The sequence below is a fragment of the Schistocerca nitens genome, chromosome 6 (assembly GCF_023898315.1).
Source record: "Schistocerca nitens isolate TAMUIC-IGC-003100 chromosome 6, iqSchNite1.1, whole genome shotgun sequence".
Classification (NCBI taxonomy): domain Eukaryota; kingdom Metazoa; phylum Arthropoda; class Insecta; order Orthoptera; family Acrididae; genus Schistocerca; species Schistocerca nitens.
The window spans coordinates 498072832-498091576 of NC_064619.1; the positions used below are offsets into that span (position 1 = coordinate 498072832).

General features: G+C 38.0%; 1 protein-coding gene across 1 annotated transcript in view; it reads right to left on the reverse strand.

Moving 5' to 3' along the window:
- Positions 1-18745, reverse strand: part of LOC126262359 (adenylyltransferase and sulfurtransferase MOCS3) — a 175106-nt gene that overhangs the window by 113310 nt on the left and 43051 nt on the right. Inside the window, exon 2 of the mRNA XM_049958944.1 lies at positions 6072-6166. Coding sequence (XP_049814901.1) covers positions 6072-6166 — 95 coding nt within the window. The remainder of the gene's footprint in view (positions 1-6071; positions 6167-18745) is intronic.

An 18745-nucleotide genomic window follows, 5' to 3' on the forward strand; every position in this document is an offset into this window, starting at 1 on the left:
AGCTGTTTTTCACTTCCTGTTGACCTCACTTTTTAGATGATTGTATTCTCCATTTTGACCACTTCATTTATTGCAATTTTTATATTTTTTCCTTTCAGCAATTAAATTCAATAGCTCTTGTGTTACCCAACGATTTCTACAAGCCCTCGTCTTTTTACTTGCTTGATTCTCTACTGCCTTCAATATTTCATCTCTCAAAGCTACCAATTCTTCTTCTACTGTATTCCATTCCCCTGTTCTTGTGAATCATTTCCTGACACTCCCTCTGACACTCTCTACAACCTCTGGCTCTTTCAGTTTATCCAGGACCAATTCCCTTAAATTCCTGCCTTTTTGCAGTTTCTTTAGTTTTAATCTGCAGTTTATAACCAATAAATTGTGAGCAGAATCCACATCTGCCCCTGGACATCTGCTCCTGGAAATGTCTTACAATTTAGAGCCTTGTTTCAAAACCTCTGTTTTACCTTTATTATATACTCAATCTGAAACCTTCCGGTGTCTCCAGGTCTCTTCCATGCACACAACCTTCTTTGAAGTTTCTTAAACCAAGTGTTTGCTATGATTAAATTATGATCTGTGCAAAATTCTACCAGGTGGCTTCCTCTTTCATTCCTTCCCCCCAGTCCATATTCACCTACTACTTTTCCTTCTCTTCTTTTTCCTACTATTGAATTCCAGTCACCCATTACTATTAAATTTTCGTCTGCCGTAACTATCTGAATAATTTCTTTTGTTTCATCACACATTTCCTCAATCTCCTCCTCATCCACAGAGCTAGTTAGCGTATAAACATGTACTACTGTGGGGGGGTGTGGGCTTAGTTTATATTTTAGCTACAATAATGCATTCAGTATGCTGTTCATAGTACCCACATTCCTATTTTTTTATTCATTATTAAACGCCCTCCTGCATTTCCCCTGTTTGATTTTGTATTTATAACCTTGTGTGCACCTTGTAACAATACAAGTCAAGATAGATGTAACGGAACTTGAATAGCGTATTTGCCTCTATTGGTTACGGTAGAGAGATCGCTCTTTCAGTTCTGTCTGTATATTTATATATCATATTGCATGAATAAAGGCTGGGCGAGTGTAAAGCTATCGTTAAAAACGCACGCCGCACGATTTGTTACGATTCGGTCGGTCATAATAATAATAACATGCTTTTGAATACAATTAAAATATAACGGCGATACCTGTTTAGTGTTATTGGAAATAGTATGTAGTAAATTAATGAGTAAGGTAGCTGATCCCTTAAGAAGAGGTAAAATTGGGCATATTGAGGTGTTCTGCTTTATATCGACAAAGTCGATGATACGGTGTCATTTTTTCGTTTACTCTTAGAAATAAACAAGTAAAGAAGTGCTAATTGTGTGTTATGAAAAAAATATAGGGGCGAGTTTTAAATAACTATGGTATATGATCAGAGTAACAAAAGTTACACGAAATTGCAGATAGCGAAGTGTGGTCATTAAATTGAATACACGTACAGGGCGGTCAATTCCGGGATAAATCTATACGCATCTCATGAGGGACGCGGTACTGAGACCGTTTTCTTTAATTATATCGCGGAGAGCTGGCTCCAATTTATGAAAAGGAGAAAAACATTAACTTTTATGTGAACTCTTAATAATAGCGGACTGGAGAGAAAAGTGTGTAATTGTCTTACGCCTAACAAATATTCGTGGAGGGCAGTGGCTAAACTAGAAGAGACAATTACAAAATACTGTATCATTATCATTGACTGTTGGTGTCAAGCAACCAAAACTGTTCATCAAAGGGTTTCGATGGAACTTGGGAGTTAGGGTTCAGACACTCGCATATACTCCACATCAGAGTGTGGATGAGTGGTGAATGCGAAATAAAACTGTGAACAAAGTTACGTTAAATAAAAGAGAAGAAACAAGACAGTTTGGTCGTATCTGTTATTATTCCATAAACTGTAACATTTCTTATCGTTGTATGAAGCCTTTATAGATGATCTTTATGACAATTTGCTTCGAAGGGATCTCGTTATGAGTTAAGTTTTGGGGACCTGGTCAAGAGGGGGTAGTTCGTAGCTGCAGCTATTCTGGAATCAGGTGCTACCATGACCGTTGTGTGTTGTCAGTGACTTAAGGTTACGATATGTCATGCTCTAAGATCAACGCGCCTTTCCAGTTGGTATAATTGTGCCTCACGGCCACAATGACAAAGCCGACGACGAAGGAAGATACGGGAGAACCTGACCTGAAGTCCTGCTCCTCCTGCCACCGAACTTCACTAATTCCCACTGTAACTAACTTTAACCTATCCATTTCCCTTTTTCAATTTTCTAAATCACCTGCCCAATTAAGGTATCTGACATTCCATGCTCTGACGCATAGAACGCCACTTTTGTTTCTCCTGATGATGATGTCCTCCTGAGTAGTCTCCGCCCTGAGATCTGAATGGGGGACTATTTTATCTCCGGAATATTTTATGTAAGATGATGCCATCATCATTTAACAATACAGAATGCCCTCAGGAAAAATTATGGCTGTAGTTTCCCCTTGCTTTCAGCCATTCCCAATACCAGCACAGCAAGGCCATTTTGGTTGATGTTACAAAGGCAGATCAGTCAATCATCGAGACTGTTACTCCTGCAACTACTGCAAAGCCTGCTGCCCCTCTTCAGAAACCACACATTTGTTTGGCCTCTCAACACATACCCCTCCATTGTGGTTGCAGCTACAGTGTGGCTGTCTGTATCACTGAGGTATGGATGCCTCTCCACCAACGTCAAGGTCTATGGTTCATGGGAGATGCTTATGAAGGCAGCAGGGGTAAAATATGGGAAACAAAAGATTATATACAACATGTACAGAAACCAGACTACAGTTATAAGAATCAAAGGATAGGACAGGGAAATAGTGCTTAAGAAATGAGTGAGACAGGGTTATAGCTTATCTCTGATATTATTCGGCATATATATTGAGCAAGCAGTAAAGGAAATCAAGGAGAAATTTAGGGGAATTAAAGTTTAAGGGGAAGAAATAAAGCTTTGGTGTTTGTCAATGACACTGTAATTCTGTCACAGACAACAATGGACTGGGAAGAGCAACTGAATGGCACAGATAGAGAAGAGTTTATAAGATGAAGAGCAACAAAAGTAAAAGTGGGTGTAGTTGCATTACATCAGGTGATGTGGAAAGGAATTACTTTTGGACTTGAGATGCTAAAAGTACTAGAAGAGGTCTGATAACTGGGTAGCAAAATAACTGATGATGGCTGAAGCAGAGAGGATGTAAATGGCAAATTGGCTAAAAATAAAAATAAAATTGTAAAATATGAAATTATTAACATCTAGGAAGGTCATTACTAAAGGTATTTGTGTGGATTCTAGCCTTGCAGAGAGAATAGATCTGTTGAAATGTGGCGCTACAGGAGAATGCTGAAGATTAACCCTTGAGTGGGTGCACCAATGTATAAAGTGGATTCTAGCCTTGCAGAGAGAATAGAACTGTTGAAATGTGGTGCTGCAGGAGAATGCTGAAGATTAACCCTTGAGTGGGTGCACCAATGTATAAAGTTCACCATATAAATTAAACAGTTTCTGCATCGGTCACTTGTTTATTTTGCCACTACGTGTTTCGATGGTTCACACCAGCATCTTCAGGTGGAGAATTGTTTATTTACATCACTGGTGTTGGTGAACAGTACAGATGTATCTATTTATCAACAGTTGCAGCTCTCATAATGCTGTCCCTTATGGATGAAATATTCGTTAAGTGCAACATCTACAAATAACAACGCCTTGGACCATTCCATTGTTGCTTTACAGCTGTGAGCTCGTACCTATTGCTTCATTTTTGCTTGAGCTAACACAGTGCTAAGTTGTGCTGTCATACGTCCCAGTGGGCACCAGTAATATAAAATACACAGGGAGCTAGGTGAGAAAAAAATGAACAATCACACAATGAGGCAGCTGTCTACAAGATAAACAGCATTTTCAAATAAGAGGTTGGCAGTAATCTGATGTAATTGCCTTGTTTAATGCTTTGAGTGGGTCATTTCTGTGGGATAGCAACTGTACATGCTATCAGTGACACAATGAAAATTTATTTTATTACTGCTTGATTAAACAGTTTAAAAACAGGAGGTACTGAATCAAACTAGGGGAAAAGATAAATTTTTGGCACAACTTAATTAAAAGAAGGGATCATTTGATAGCACACACCCTGAGGCATCAAGAAATAGTCAGTTTGGTAATGGTGGGAAGTAAGAGTGAGTGAGTGTGTGTGTGTGTGTGTGTGTGTGTGTGTGTGTGTGTGTGTGTGTGTGTGTGTGTGCATGGCATGGGTGGGTGGGTGGCCGTGGCTATGGCAAGAGGAGGAGGAGGAGGAGGGGTAAAACCTGTAGAGGGAGACCAAGGGATGAATACAATGATCAGGTTCACACAGATGTAGGTTGCAATAGCTATTTGGAGCTGAATAAGTCTGTACAAGATAGAGCAGCATGGAAACTTTCATGAAATCAGCCTTCAGACCGAAGACCACAACAGCGACGACAACAACAACAACAACACAGACAATAGTAAAAGCTTGTATATGCTGACCTTTGGAGATCACATTGGGTTCCAGAAAAATGTATGAACACATGAGGCAATACTGAGCCTAAGACCCATCTCAAAGGACAGAATGAAGAAAGGCAATCCTATGTTTGTAGCATGTGTAGATTTAGGAAAGCTTTTGACAATGGTGACTGGAATAACCAGTGGGCAGTGGGGATAAGATACAGGGAGTGAAAGGTTATCTATAACTTGCACAGAAACCAGACTAGTTGTTAGAGATTGTGTGTGGGGGGGGGGGGGGGGGGGGGAGAGCAGAATGGGAGGAAATAGTCAAAAAGAGAATGAGGTAGAGTTATACTATATCCCTTCTGTTGTTCAATCTGGGCAGTGAAGGCAATCAAACAGAAAATTACAAAAGATATTTCAGCTCAGTGAAAAGAAATAAGAACTTGAAGATTTGCTATTGGTACTACAGTTTTGCAAAGGACAACAATGGACTTCGAATATTGAATGAATGTAAGGGGTAGTGTCCTGATAAGATGTTGTCACATGCAAATAAACGAAAGTAAAACAACATTAATGGAGCATAGCTGAATTAAATCGTGTAATGCTGGAGGATTCAGATTAGAAAAACACACACTTAAAGTAGAAGATGAGCTTTGCTATTTGTGCAGAAAATTAGCTGACAATGCTAAAATAGATTCGATACAAAATGCAGAATAGCAATAGTAAGAAAGGTATTGTTTTTAAAAATGTCAGAAATTCTTTTCTGGAAGTGCGTACCTGGAGTGTAGCCGGTAGGGGAGTGAAGTGTGTATGACAAATACTACAGATGAGAAGAGAACAGAAGTTTTTGAAATTTAGTGCTACATAAGAATGCCAAAGATGGACAGACTGGATAATTAACGAAGAGGTAATGAACTGAATTATGAGAAAAGAAATTTGTTACACAATGTGACTAAAATAAAGGATGATTTCATAGGAGACATCCTGAGGTGCTAGAGAATAATTAATGCTGTAATGGTGGGGAGTGGTGATGGTGGCAGGACGTAAAATTATACCACTTGACTACAATGAGCATGTTCACAATAATGTAAGCTACAGTAGCTATGCAGAGAAGAAGCCTGCAGAGGATAGACAGGTTACAGTGGAAAGCTGCATCAAACCTTTCTTCAGACTCAAGACCACAGCAACAACAAGTACCATAGGCTTGCATCATTCTGTATCCTCTTGAAATTGTGTCCACATATTTTTCAATTAAGTAGATACAGGGTTGGAAATTAGTAAAAATACAACAAACTGGCAGCAATAATGGCAATAAAAATAAAGAATTTATCAAAGTAGGGAAAGATAGATTGCCATAACTCACATTAAAAATGCACACACACACACACACACACACACACACACACACACACACACACACACACACACAGAGAGAGAGAGAGAGAGAGAGAGAGAGAGAGAGAGAGAGAGAGAGAGAGACAGAGAGGCGCACACATTCAAATGATAGAAATGAAAGATTAAAATATGTAATTTACCACATTCTGCTCAAGTAAATTTAACTGTTTCTCTTTCTGATGGAGTTGTTTCTTCAGTTCTTCAATCTCAGCACGTAGAGAACCTGGATCCATGTCTGAAAAAAAAGAGGCAGAATAATTATAAAATTGTATTGTTCCTACATCTGTTTAACTATGTAACTGATTCTACATTCTTTCTCTGCAAACCACGATGAAGTGCATGGAAGACGGCACTTCCCAATACACCACAGATCAGAGTATTGTATGATAAGTAATGGAGGGAAAACAGCAATTTCTTTCACACACCTTGTCTTTCTATTACCATGTTGAAGAATATATTGCATCATAATATTATAATCCTACAAGACAGTGTGTTTGAGAGATATTTTATTGCCATCTACTTCTAAAAGGTGTCTTACCATAAGCTGAAGATCCTTTAGAAATCACTTACTGTATGTTACCTTGTGACTTTGTACAAGACTGCATGTGTGTGTGTCTCTTTATCTGGAAACTGATCCACTACAAAACAAAATAGCTGCCATATGATATCACTAATCTTATTTAATCCTCTGATATCTCCCACACTTGCTCAGTTTTGTTTCACATTCTTTGTTGTCCTATCAGTATTGATTAACATTATTTTTATTATTATTATTTATTATTGTTCTTGTTGATATTATTCGGTGTATTTTGTCATTACTCATTTCACGTAAAAAATGTACCACAATAGTGTGGTAATAGTACAGTAGTCTAAAAAAATGAAACATAAAAAAAATAAGGACGATTATATTTTTTTCTTTACCTGCACAGCTTTAATTTTTCTTTGTCTAAACAGCTTAATAAACAAATACCTGCCAAATGGCAAGTTATTGCGATTCAATACTACACAGTAACTCTAGATAGAAATGCAATGGGCAAATAACATTATTATAAATACAACTTCTGATTATCTACATGAAATTGCAATTGCACTCTCTGAATCATGAAAAATGTCATACATCTGTAAGCTTATCTAACACATTTCTGCTTCAACGTCTGTGGTGTTCCTGATTCCCAAGTTTCAGTAATTTATCATGTTTTCGCATGATCTGATTCTAAATCTGCAAAGTATCCTCACATATAAGGAAGGAAGGAAGATTAAGGTTTAATGTCTAGTAGTTAATGAAGTCATGACAGATGGGGCACAAGGTAAGAAGGCAATCTGATGTGTCCTAAAAGTACCAATACCAGTTTTTGGGAAACCCTTGGAAATGCTAAATCTGGATGGCCATAGACGGATTTGAATCACCATCCTCCCTAGTCAAATTCAGTGTGCTAACCACAGCATCACCTTACTCAGTCCTCACACACAGTGTTGAAGGAACAGGAGATGTGATTAATCACTGATTCAAACAATAGACAGTCCAGGTTGGAATATCAACAATATTATAAAAAGGACAGATTGCTACTCATGTAAAGACGACAAGTTCAGCTGCAGTGAGGCATGGTGAAAACTCAATGTGTCATCTTTGTGGTGACTAGTAACCTATCATTTTCATAATGTTATTAATCACTGATTCAGTCCGCACCAAATGTGAACTGACTTAGTAAACACAAATAAAGTCATTGAGAACTGGAGTTACATTTAGATAAATTAATATTTTGCTCAGTAGAATAAGCATTTCTCAGCAATATTTTAATAGGAAAATAATAAAAAGACTCATAGTTAATTCCTTGCAGTTTGACTACAAGTATTATATCAGCCAGGAAGGAAGGAGCAAAGAGAAAATAGCATGAAATCTCACATCATCTAGAATCTAGTGTGTCATCAAGGAGAGAACAAGTATTCTTGTGGGGGTTGGGTTGTTTGGGGGGAGGAGACCAGACAGCGAGGTCATCGGTCTCATCGGATTATGGAATGAACTCGGCTGTGCCCTTTCAAAGGAACCATCCCGGCATTTACCTGGAGCGATTTAGGGAAATCACGGAAAAACTAAATCAGGATGGCTGGACACGGGATTGAACCGCCGTCCTCTCGAATGCGAGTCCAGTGTGCTAGCCACTGCGCCACCTCGCTCGGTAAGTATTCTTGTGGTTTAATTCTACAATTAACTATGTCCAGTAGTCAGGTGAAAATTTAGAAATAACATGCTTTCTGTATCTAAAAATTGCATTTATGTTTTGAAGCAGATTTCGGCCAGTGGAATTGTCTAAAATTTTTCCAGAAAGCAAATTCAAACTCTGAAGTTGTTGGCACAAATGACATGTGCCACTTGGGTTCTGCGGCAAATGGCAAATGGCTGATTTGGTCAAGGCAACTAGCCTTAGATGAATTTCTTGACCTCCACTATCGAGTTGAGGATTGTAGGGTTTCTGTTAATAAGTCAAGTATGCAATGCAGGCAGGAAGCGTGCCACTAAGATAGCAGAGTATGTGTGGCATGCATATGGGAGTTTTTTTAGTTTAAAGGAATCCCCCCATAGGATCAGAGATGAATTGCCTGCAAAAACAAATAAACATCAACCGCAATGTTCTCAGAGAACGCTTGTCCTCCCATATAGGATATAGAAAAGGTTAATACGAAATTAGTGAACTGTAGGAACAGATAAGGGAAGATCCCAGAATTAGTATCGATTACTGAAGGTTATAATACCCAGATAGTATTAGGAATGGAAAGCTGGTTGAAACCAAAAGTGAATAGTACCAAATTCATAAGTTGTCACTAAATAGTTACCATAAGGATAGGTTTGTCATCAGTGGTGGCAGTGCATTTATCGTCATTAGTGGTGGCAGAGCATTTGTAGCAGTAAAGAATTTGACAGTATCTAGGGAGGTTTTCACGGATTCGCATGTGAATTAATCTGCATGAAGTTAAGCATTAAGAATCAAAGGTGGGTCAAAAACAGTAACTGAATGCTTTTATAGACCACCTGATAGGAGCTGTAGTGGTACAGCACCTCAGAAAGAACTTGCAGAATATCATTAGCAACTTTTCTAATCACATCAGTCTAATAGGGAGTGACTTCAACTTTCCAGGTATAGATTAGGAGAGTTATGCAATCAAAACTGGTGCCAGAGACAGGGACTAGTGGGACATTATTGTAAAAGTCTTGACTGAAAATTACTTCAATCAGACACTTAGTGGGACATTATTGTAAAAGTCTTGACTGAAAATTACTTCAATCAGACACTTAGAGAAGGTAACATCTTACACCTCTTAGCAGCAATCAGACCTGAACTTATCAAAACAGTTAACACAGAGGAAAGTATCAGTGATCATATGCTGTGACAGTAACTATGACTACGGGTATGTCAAGGAATATTATGAAAGGTAGGAAAAAATTTTTGCTTAGCAACAGTGACAGGACATAAATTACAGAGTATCTGAGTAGCAAGCATAAAATATTCAGTAATGAGGATGGCGATGTGGAGCACGAATGGAAAAAATTCAAAAGCACAGTTCAATCGCCTTGGACAAATACACTCCAAGCAAGGTCATGAGGAATGGGAAAGACCTGATGTGGTTTAATAGAGGTTTCAGAAAACTGCTACATAAACAAAGAGAGCCTCAGCACAGATTCAACAGAAGTCTAAACTTAGCTGAGAAATTAAGAATGAATGAAGCAAAACTCTAAGATGTTTTGTCCTTGCATAGAATCAGTAAGTGGTTCCAAATCACCAATTCACTCACTCTGTGACCACACTGACAGTGAAACTAAAGATACCAGAAAGAAGGTTGAAGTACTGAATCCTGTCTTCCAAAATTCTTTCACTGCAGTAGATCATAATACAGTTCCTCTTTTCAATCATCATAAGAACATCAAAATGTCACATAATGAGATAACTGTTCGCAGAATAGAAAAGCGTCGGGACCTGATGAGTTACCTGTAAGATTCTACGAAGATTATGTGAAAGATCTTGCTCCCCTTTTAGTAGCAGTTTATCACAGTTAGCTGGAGCAGCAAGGATTATGCTCAAGCTTTGGTCACACCCCTTTAGCACAGTATTTATGCCACTTCCCAATGTCTGACATATCAGTTGGGAAAGCTGAGTGGAACAAGGAGCACCTCTGAAGATGTCCAGTACAGCTCTGGGTGAAATCATTAGAATGGAAAGATTTCACAGGCCACCACAACACAACACAGAAGATTCACCAGCAGCTACGACATCTGGTCGTGGAAGCCTTCATTGTATGGTGCTTGTTTGTTGTTATTTTTATATCAGGAGATTATAGTCTGTTGAAGGTGGTGACATGCAAATTGGAACAAGTGTCCATTGTATCATAAAATATATGGGTGCTGCACTGTAATTAGGTCAATTTTGTAATTATGTTATAATAAATGAATATTTTATTCAGTGTTGAATAAATAATGTGTCAATAATAATTCATTAATAGTAATGAAACAATAATGAATAGTAGTAACACAAAGAAGTGTAGGGACAGAAAGTTGGCTGAAACCAGATGTAAACAGTAATGAAATTCTAAACTCAGATTGGAATGTATACCGCAGAGACAGGCTGGACAGTGAAGGGCGAGGCGTGTTTATAGCGATAAAAAGTGCAATAGTATTGAAGGAAATTGATGGAGATCTGAAATGTGAAATAATTTGGGTGAAGGTCACGGTTAAAGCATGCTCAAACATGGTAATTGGATGTCTCTATAGGCCCCCTGGCTCAGCAGCAGTTGTAGCAGAACACCTGAAGGAAAATTTGGAAAATATTTCGAGTAGATTTCCTGACCATGTTATAGTTTTGGGTGGAGATTTTAATTTACCAGATATAGACTGGGACACTCAAACGTTTATAACGGGTGGCAGGGACAAAGAATCCAGTGAAATTTTTTTAAAGTGCATTATCTGAAAACTACCTTGAGCAATTAAACAGAGAACGGATTTGTGGTGATAACATATTAGACCTTCTGGTGGCAAACAGACCCGAACTATTTGAAACAGTTAACGCAGAACAGGGAATCAGTGATCATAAAGCGGTTACAGCATCAGTGATTTCAGTCATAAATAGAAATATTAAAAAATGTAGGAAGATTTTTCTGTCTAACAAAAGTGACAAAAAGCAGATTTCAGAGTACTTGACGGCTCAACACAAAAGTTTTATCTCAAGTACAGATAGTGTTGAGGATCAGTGGACAAAGTTCAAAACCATCGTACAATATGCATTAGATGAGTATGCGCCAAGCAAAGATAGTAAGAGATGGAAAAGAGCCACCATGGTACAACAACCGAGTTAGAAAACTGTTATGGAAGCAAAGGGAACTTCACAGCAAACATAAACATAGCCAAAGCCCTGCAGACAAACAAAATTTACACGAAGCAAAATGTAGTGTGAGGAGGGCTATGCAAGATGCATTCAACGAATTCGAAAGTAAAGTTCTATGTACTGACTTGGCAGAAAATCCTAAGAAATTTTGGTCTTGTGTCAAAGCGGTAGGTGGATCAAAACAAAATGTCCAGACACTCTGTGACCAAAATGGTACTGAAACAGAGAATGACAGACTAAAGGCCGAAATACTAAACGTCTTTTTCTAAAGCTGTTTCACAGAGGAAGACTGCATTGTAGTTCCTTCTCCAGATTGTTGCACAATGACAAAATGGTAAATATCGAAATAGATGAAGATAGAAAAACAATTAAAATCACTCAAAAGAGGAAAGGCCGCTGGACCTGATGGGATACCAGTTCGATTTTAAACAGAGTACGCGAGGGAACTTGCCCCCCTTCTTGCAGTGGTGTACCGTAGGTCTCTAGAAAAGCGTAGCATTCCAAAAGATTGGAAAAGGGCACAGGTCATCCCCATTTTCAAGAAGGGACGTCAAACAGATGTGCAGGACTATAGACCTATATCTCTAATGTCAATCAGTTGTAGAATTTTAGAACACATATTATGTTCGAGTATAATGACTTTTTCTGGAGACTAGAAATCTACTATGTAGGAATCAGCATGGGTTTCGAAAAAGACGATCGTGTGAAACCCAGCTTGTGCTAGTCGTCCATGAGACTCAGAGGGTCATAGACATGGGTTCCCAGGTAAATGCCGTGTTTCTTGACTTCTGCAAGGCGTTTGATACAGTTTCCCACAGTCGTTTAATGAACAAAGTAAGAGCATATGGACTATCAGACCAATTGTATGATTGGATCGAAGAGTTCCTAGATAACAGAAAGCAGCATGTCATTCTCAATGGAGAGAAGTCTTCCGAAGTAAGAGTGATTTCAGGTGTGTTGCAGGGGAGTGACGTAGGACTGTTGCTATTCACAATATATATATATAAATGACCTTGTGGATAACATGGAAGTTCACTGAGGCTATTTGCGGATTATGCTGTAGTGTATCGAGAGGTTGTAACAATGGAAAATTGTGCTGGAATGCAGGAGAATCTGCAACAAACTGACACATGGTGCAGGGAATGGCAATTGAATGTCAATGTAGACAAGTGTAATGTGCTGCAAATACATAGAAAGAAAGATCCCTTATCATTTAGCTACAATATAGCAAGTCAGCAACTGGAAGCAGTTAATTCCATAAATTATCTGGGAGTAGGCATTAGGAGTGATTTAAAATGGAATGACCATATAAAATTAATTGTCGGGAAAGCAGATGCCAAACTGAGATTCATTTGAAAAATCCTAAGGAAATGCAGTCCGAAAACAAAGGAAGTAGGTTACAGTACACTTGTTCACCCACTACTTGAATACTGCTCACCGGTGTGGGATTCGTACCAGATAGGGCTGATAGAAGAGATAGAGAAGATCCAACGGAGAGCAGCGCACATCGTTACAGGATCATTTAGTAATCGCGAAAGCATTATGGAGATGACAGATAAATTCCAGTGGAAGACTCTGCAAGAGAGACGCTCAGTAGCTCAGTACGGGCTTTTGTTGAAGTTTCGAGAACATACCATCACCAAGGAGTCAAGCAGTATACTGCTCCCTCCCATGTATATCTCGCGAAGAAAGCATGAGGATAAAATCAGAGAGATTAGAGCCCACACAGAGGCATACAGACAATCTTTCTTTCCACAAACAATACAAAACTGGAATAGAAGGGAGAACCGATAGAGGTACTCAAGGTACCCTCCGCCACACACCGTCAGGTGGTTTGCAGAGTATGGATGTAGATGTAGATGTAGCTGTCTTGTTTTTCCTTCTTGATTCTTGCACATAGTGTCTATTATCGCTATTCCACTGTAGTTTGTACCTAATTTTGAACATCTACACAATTACATTGCTGAACGTTTTTTCTAGGTCAACACATCTTGACTTTTCTTCAGCGTTGCCTCCGATGTGAAGTCAAATACCAGAACTGTCTCTCCAGCGCATTTATGTCTCCTAAAGCCAAAATTATCATGAAGACATCTTCAATTTTCTTTTCCATTCTTCTGTATATTATGTTAGTCAGCAACGTTGATGTGTGAGATATTAAGCTGATTCTATGATAGTTCTTGCATTTATCTTGCTTATCTCCTGGATTGTGTGGATGATTTTTTTTTTTATCTGATAGTATTTGTCCAGACTCATAGATTCTACAAACCAAACTGAATAGTTGCTATGTTGGCACTTCCCTAATGATTTTAGAAATTCTGCCCTGATTGCTTGCAAGTCTTCCAGAGCTCTGTTACTAGTTCCTCTATGTCTTCCATATTGACTCCCATTTCTTCTTGTATTACATCATCAGACGCTTCCTCTCTCTCACAGAGTTCTTCAACATACTCTTTCCACTTTATCTGCCTTCTCCTTTGACTGTAACAATGTAATTCTTTTTGCACTCTTCATGTCAATGTGTTTGATTTTAATTTGCTGCTATTTGGACTTTGCTATACACTGAATCAATTTATACAATGACTATTTCTTTTTCCAATTCTTCAATTTTTTCCTGCAGCTACCTTGGCTTGGCTTATCTCTGTTTACTATTTATTTCTTTCCTATGTGATTTATATTGCTGTATTCACACCTTGTCAGAACATTTTTTTTATTTCCTTCTTCCATGGCCATGTCTCTCAATGAAACTGCCTATTGTGTATCATTGCTACAGTATCTACAGCCTAACAGAAAAGATAGATGCTGCCTATAGGAAAATTAAAAAGAAAAAGCAACTGTATATTTTCTAAGAGTGATCATTTTCATTGATAAGTTCTTCTCTCAGTACCAAATCTCCCATTTCATCTTCTCCTACTTCCTGTATATATAAACTTGAGGGTGACGTTACAGAAAGAGAAGAGGAAGTACATGAAGATGAAATGGGAGCTATGGCACTAAGAGAAGAACTTACAAATGAAAATGATCAATCTTATAAAATATAATTGCAATATAATTGAATAAATAAAAAAATCTACGCACCATGTGGCAGCAGGAGAAAACATATATAAAGGTTAAGTAAATGTGCAAGCTTTCGGAACCAATGTTTCCTTCTTTTGGCAGAAAGGTTGAAGGGGAATGAAGAGAACTGAAGGAAAAGGACTGGCGATGTTTAGAAAATGGGGAGAGTTCAGAAAAGTCACCCAGAACCCCCTGGGTCAGGGGAGACTTACCACACCAGATGAGAAGGAAAGACTGTTCATTCTCATCGTATCTAGTAACTCTTGCCTGATCCAGGGTTCTGGGCGACTTTTCCAAACTTCCCCCATTTCCTGAACCTCTCTAGTCCTTTTCTTCCACCCCTCTTCCTTTCCCTTCAACCCTTCTGCTAGAAGAAAGAGCTACTGGCTCTGAAAGTTTGCACATTTATATATGTTTAGTCCTTGGTGATTAGATTTTGTATATATCCAGTTACATTACATTTTGAGAGAAGAATTTGTAGGAGCACTGAAATCTGATGCAAGGCCCCTGGAATAGATAACATTCCCTCAGAATTATTGAGATCTTTGGGACAGGCAGCAATAACAAAACTATTGTACCTAGTATGCAAAATACATTAGACATGCAAAATACCCTCAGACTTCAGGAAGAATGTAAAAATGCCAGTTCCAAAGAAGAGAGTTGTCGATAGGAATGAATACTACTAAATCACCAGATTAATATGCCCTGATTATTTACAGGACACTAATTGTTTACAGGAGAAGGAGGAAACTAGCAGCAGCTGAGCTCGGGAAAGACCAGTTTGAGCTCCGGAGAAATGTAGGAACATGTGGGGCAATACTGACCCAATGACTCATCCTAAAAGATATGCTGAAGAAAGGCAAACCACATAAGTAGATTTAGAGAAAGCTTTTGAAAGTGTTGACTGAAATACAATTTTCAAAATTCTAAGGGTAGCAAAGGTGAAATACATGGAGTGAAATGTTATCCAGACTGCATTTATTAGAGTAGCAGTTCATGAAAGTGTAGTAGTGATTGAAAAGGATTTGAGACAGGGTTATAGCTGACCCCAATGTTAATTAATATATACATTAAGAAAGCAGACACAGAAACTGTAAGGTTTGCCCATGACATGTAATTCTGTCAGAGATGGCAAGAGATTTGGAAGAACAGCTGAATGGAATGGTTAGTGGCTGGAAAAGAGACTATAAGATTAACATCAACAAAACTAAGAAAAGGGTAATGGAACGTAGTTGAATTAAATCAGTTTATGCTGCAAGAACCAGATTAGAAAATGAGATGTAAAAGTGCGACATAAGTTTTGATGTATGGGTAGCAAAATAACTGTTGATGGCTGAAGTAGAGAGGATATAAAATGCAGACTGGCTAGATCACGGAAGGTCTTACTGAAAAAGGGGAATTTGTTTACATCTAATATCAATCTAAGTATTAATAGTCTTTTCTGGAGGTATTTGTCTGTATAGTAGCCTTGAAAGAAAGTGAAGTATGGATGATCTCTTATAGAACTGTGCAGTTATGCTCAGTTTAGGCAGAGGCAGGTTCTGTACATAGTCAAACTCGAGCACTAAGGTATCTGCGTTGTCAAGTTTGGCCGTCTCCGAATACTTGTCCTTGAGTTTATTGCATTCCACAACGTTTAGTTTGTGTTCTTCATACATGTCTTTATGAGGGTCATTTGCATTGACACTCAATATAACTTCACACACCCGGCAGAAATCACAGGTATCAATTCAGGTTTTTGAAACCAACACAGACTATTCTCCCTACAGAACTTATAATAAATGTTATACTTCATCTGGAGTACTGTATTTGTTTCATGGAGAAAATGATCTCTAACTGATGTGAATAATTTTGCAACACTAGTCAGTGTTGTCAAAATATTTCCTTTTGGACTTGCATTGACAATAGTGTGAAATGAAACTGGTCCCAGTGAGAGTGGACTAAGTCCCAAATTTCTGTTGCAATTTTATGCGGTCTGTTGTTCTGTTTCTCTCTACTGTAAGAGTAGTAGCATTTGACACCTTTACAAACTGTTTTCAAACTGCTCTCGGTAACTTGCAAGATAGTTTGGAATTTGAATTTACAGACTATTGTCTTATAATTGTTGCATTTTAGATGGTAAATATAAGTGGAGCTTTGATTCTAACCAGACCTAATTGTGTTAGATGTTCTAGGTGATGTTTTCTTCTGTCACCTAAAGTAAAAACTTGTTCATGGATCTCTTCTTGATCCACTGGGCATATTTTTAGATAGCATTCCTTTGTGCAACATTTCTTACAGACTAGAAATATCTTAGAGCAGACTTTCATACCAGTTTTTGGCAAAACATAACACTGTCCTGAATTTCTCTTCTTAGTGACCTCTTTCTTTCACGTCCCTTTCTGAATTTTATGTTTCTCGTGGTTTATGGTTCTCTTAATCACACGCCATACTGGATATACTATCACAATCACTTCCCATATTTTGTTGACAATCACTATTTTTCTTCCAATGTGATGTTGGCAAATATAAATTCCATAGTACGGATATCCCATCACTGACCAATACATCTCAGCACAGCACACACGCAACACTGGTATGGGTCGCAAGGAAGTTGTCTACTGGCTATGGCAGTCAGTGGGATGAGGACTTGGAGCAGCATGGCTGTCAAATGTTCCTAGAGGGTGCTGTGTATGTCGGAGAGTAATAATTTGTGAGCACAAAGACTGCTTCGTAAAGATGCAGTTACTGCAGGAAATGGAAAAACAACCTAATGATCATTAAGTTGCTTTTCCAGGTAATGCCTCAATTTCACATGCCTTCTGTCCCTTCCAGCTGAGCCGCATCTGCCTTTTATCCATGTATATGCTTGGTATTTTGCCAACATCTGGCCATGATGGTTCTCACTGACAGTTAACAGACCCATTCCGGTAAGACTTTAAAATAACAAGTTTTTTTTGCAGCTTTTTATTGTTCCTTTATTCATTCTGATTTTATTCTATGGCCCATTACTGGTATTTTTCACTAAATCCTGTCTATTATCTCAATTATTATTTCATTTCACTTTCACCTGTAAGCCCCCATTTATGGTTTTACAATTTTAAAGTCCTTTTCAGAGTTGACTTCCTTCTATGGCAATATTCTTCATTCTGCATCTCTTGACTTCTGACTTTCATCAATATTTTGATGAATTATTACAAACTGACTAGGAATGATGGAACACTGTGTGTGCTTAATTTTTGCCAGTAAATAATTTGAAAACGAGTAAGCTGACTTCTAATTTAAATTTGCTTCTGTCAGTTATATCCTTTGTATATAATGTTATATCCTTCCCCTAGATTCTTGCCATTCTATTTTTTTAAATAGTTTTATAATTCTTAATTCCCTCATGTGCTAGTCTTCTTCATTTAGATGTACCTGAAGATGCAACTCTAACATTGTGAAACCGGTAGTACTGTTACAGGATCATACAACAGCTGTTTGCAGTTTATTTTTCAAGAATGCATACCTTCAGCTGCGGATGCCCATATTATAAGGTTTGTTGTTAAAAAAAAAAAAAAAAAAAAAAAAAAAACAACAACAACAACAAAGGCCAAAGCAAGGAGACATGTGGCATACCTTGTGTGATTTGTTATTTTTAAAAATAATATTTGCTTTCTGTCACTCTGGAAAGATTTAATTAGAAACAATTCTTTGCCTTTGAAACTACAACAACAGAGTTTTTTTTTTTAATTGAATTTCTTGGTTGGCAGAGCCACATGATTTACTGTGGTCCAAGAGGAAGGTATTTACAGAAAGTTGGATTTAGATGAAGAAAATGTGAGAAAAATAATAATTTCAACTGCTTTCGTCATTGCTAAGCCAGATTTAAATCTGTAATGAGATGCAATAGGAATGTTGTTTACAGATGGTGGATTAGGACTACTACTTTTTGTATGATATGTGTTACGGAATCAGGACAATAATTAATATAGAATTTAGAAGTTATATAATAACTGTATATAATAATTACTTGTTATTTATTGTTGTGCATAATAATTATGTGTTATTTATGGTTGTTCAAAGCAGAGATCCAGCAGAAAGATATGTAAAAACTTATTATAGGTTAAGTGAACATTTTAGAGTCTTTGAATGCTAAGCCACAATATTCGGAAGCAGCAGTAGTTGAACAAGGAGGCCGATGACCAACGAAATTTGCACAGCAGCAGTCAGCAATTTGGCAGATCAGTGACCAAGCAGAATGGGCAATGCTTACCAGGAGAACAACGACCAGTACAGTTCACACATCAGCATTCAGCATTCCAGGAACTGTCATCATACTGAACTCCTGTGCGTGACGTATCTGGTGACGCCGAGGAGGATGACAGGGCAATGTCTGGCCACGCCAGCGTAGATGTAAAACAAGGAAAGCT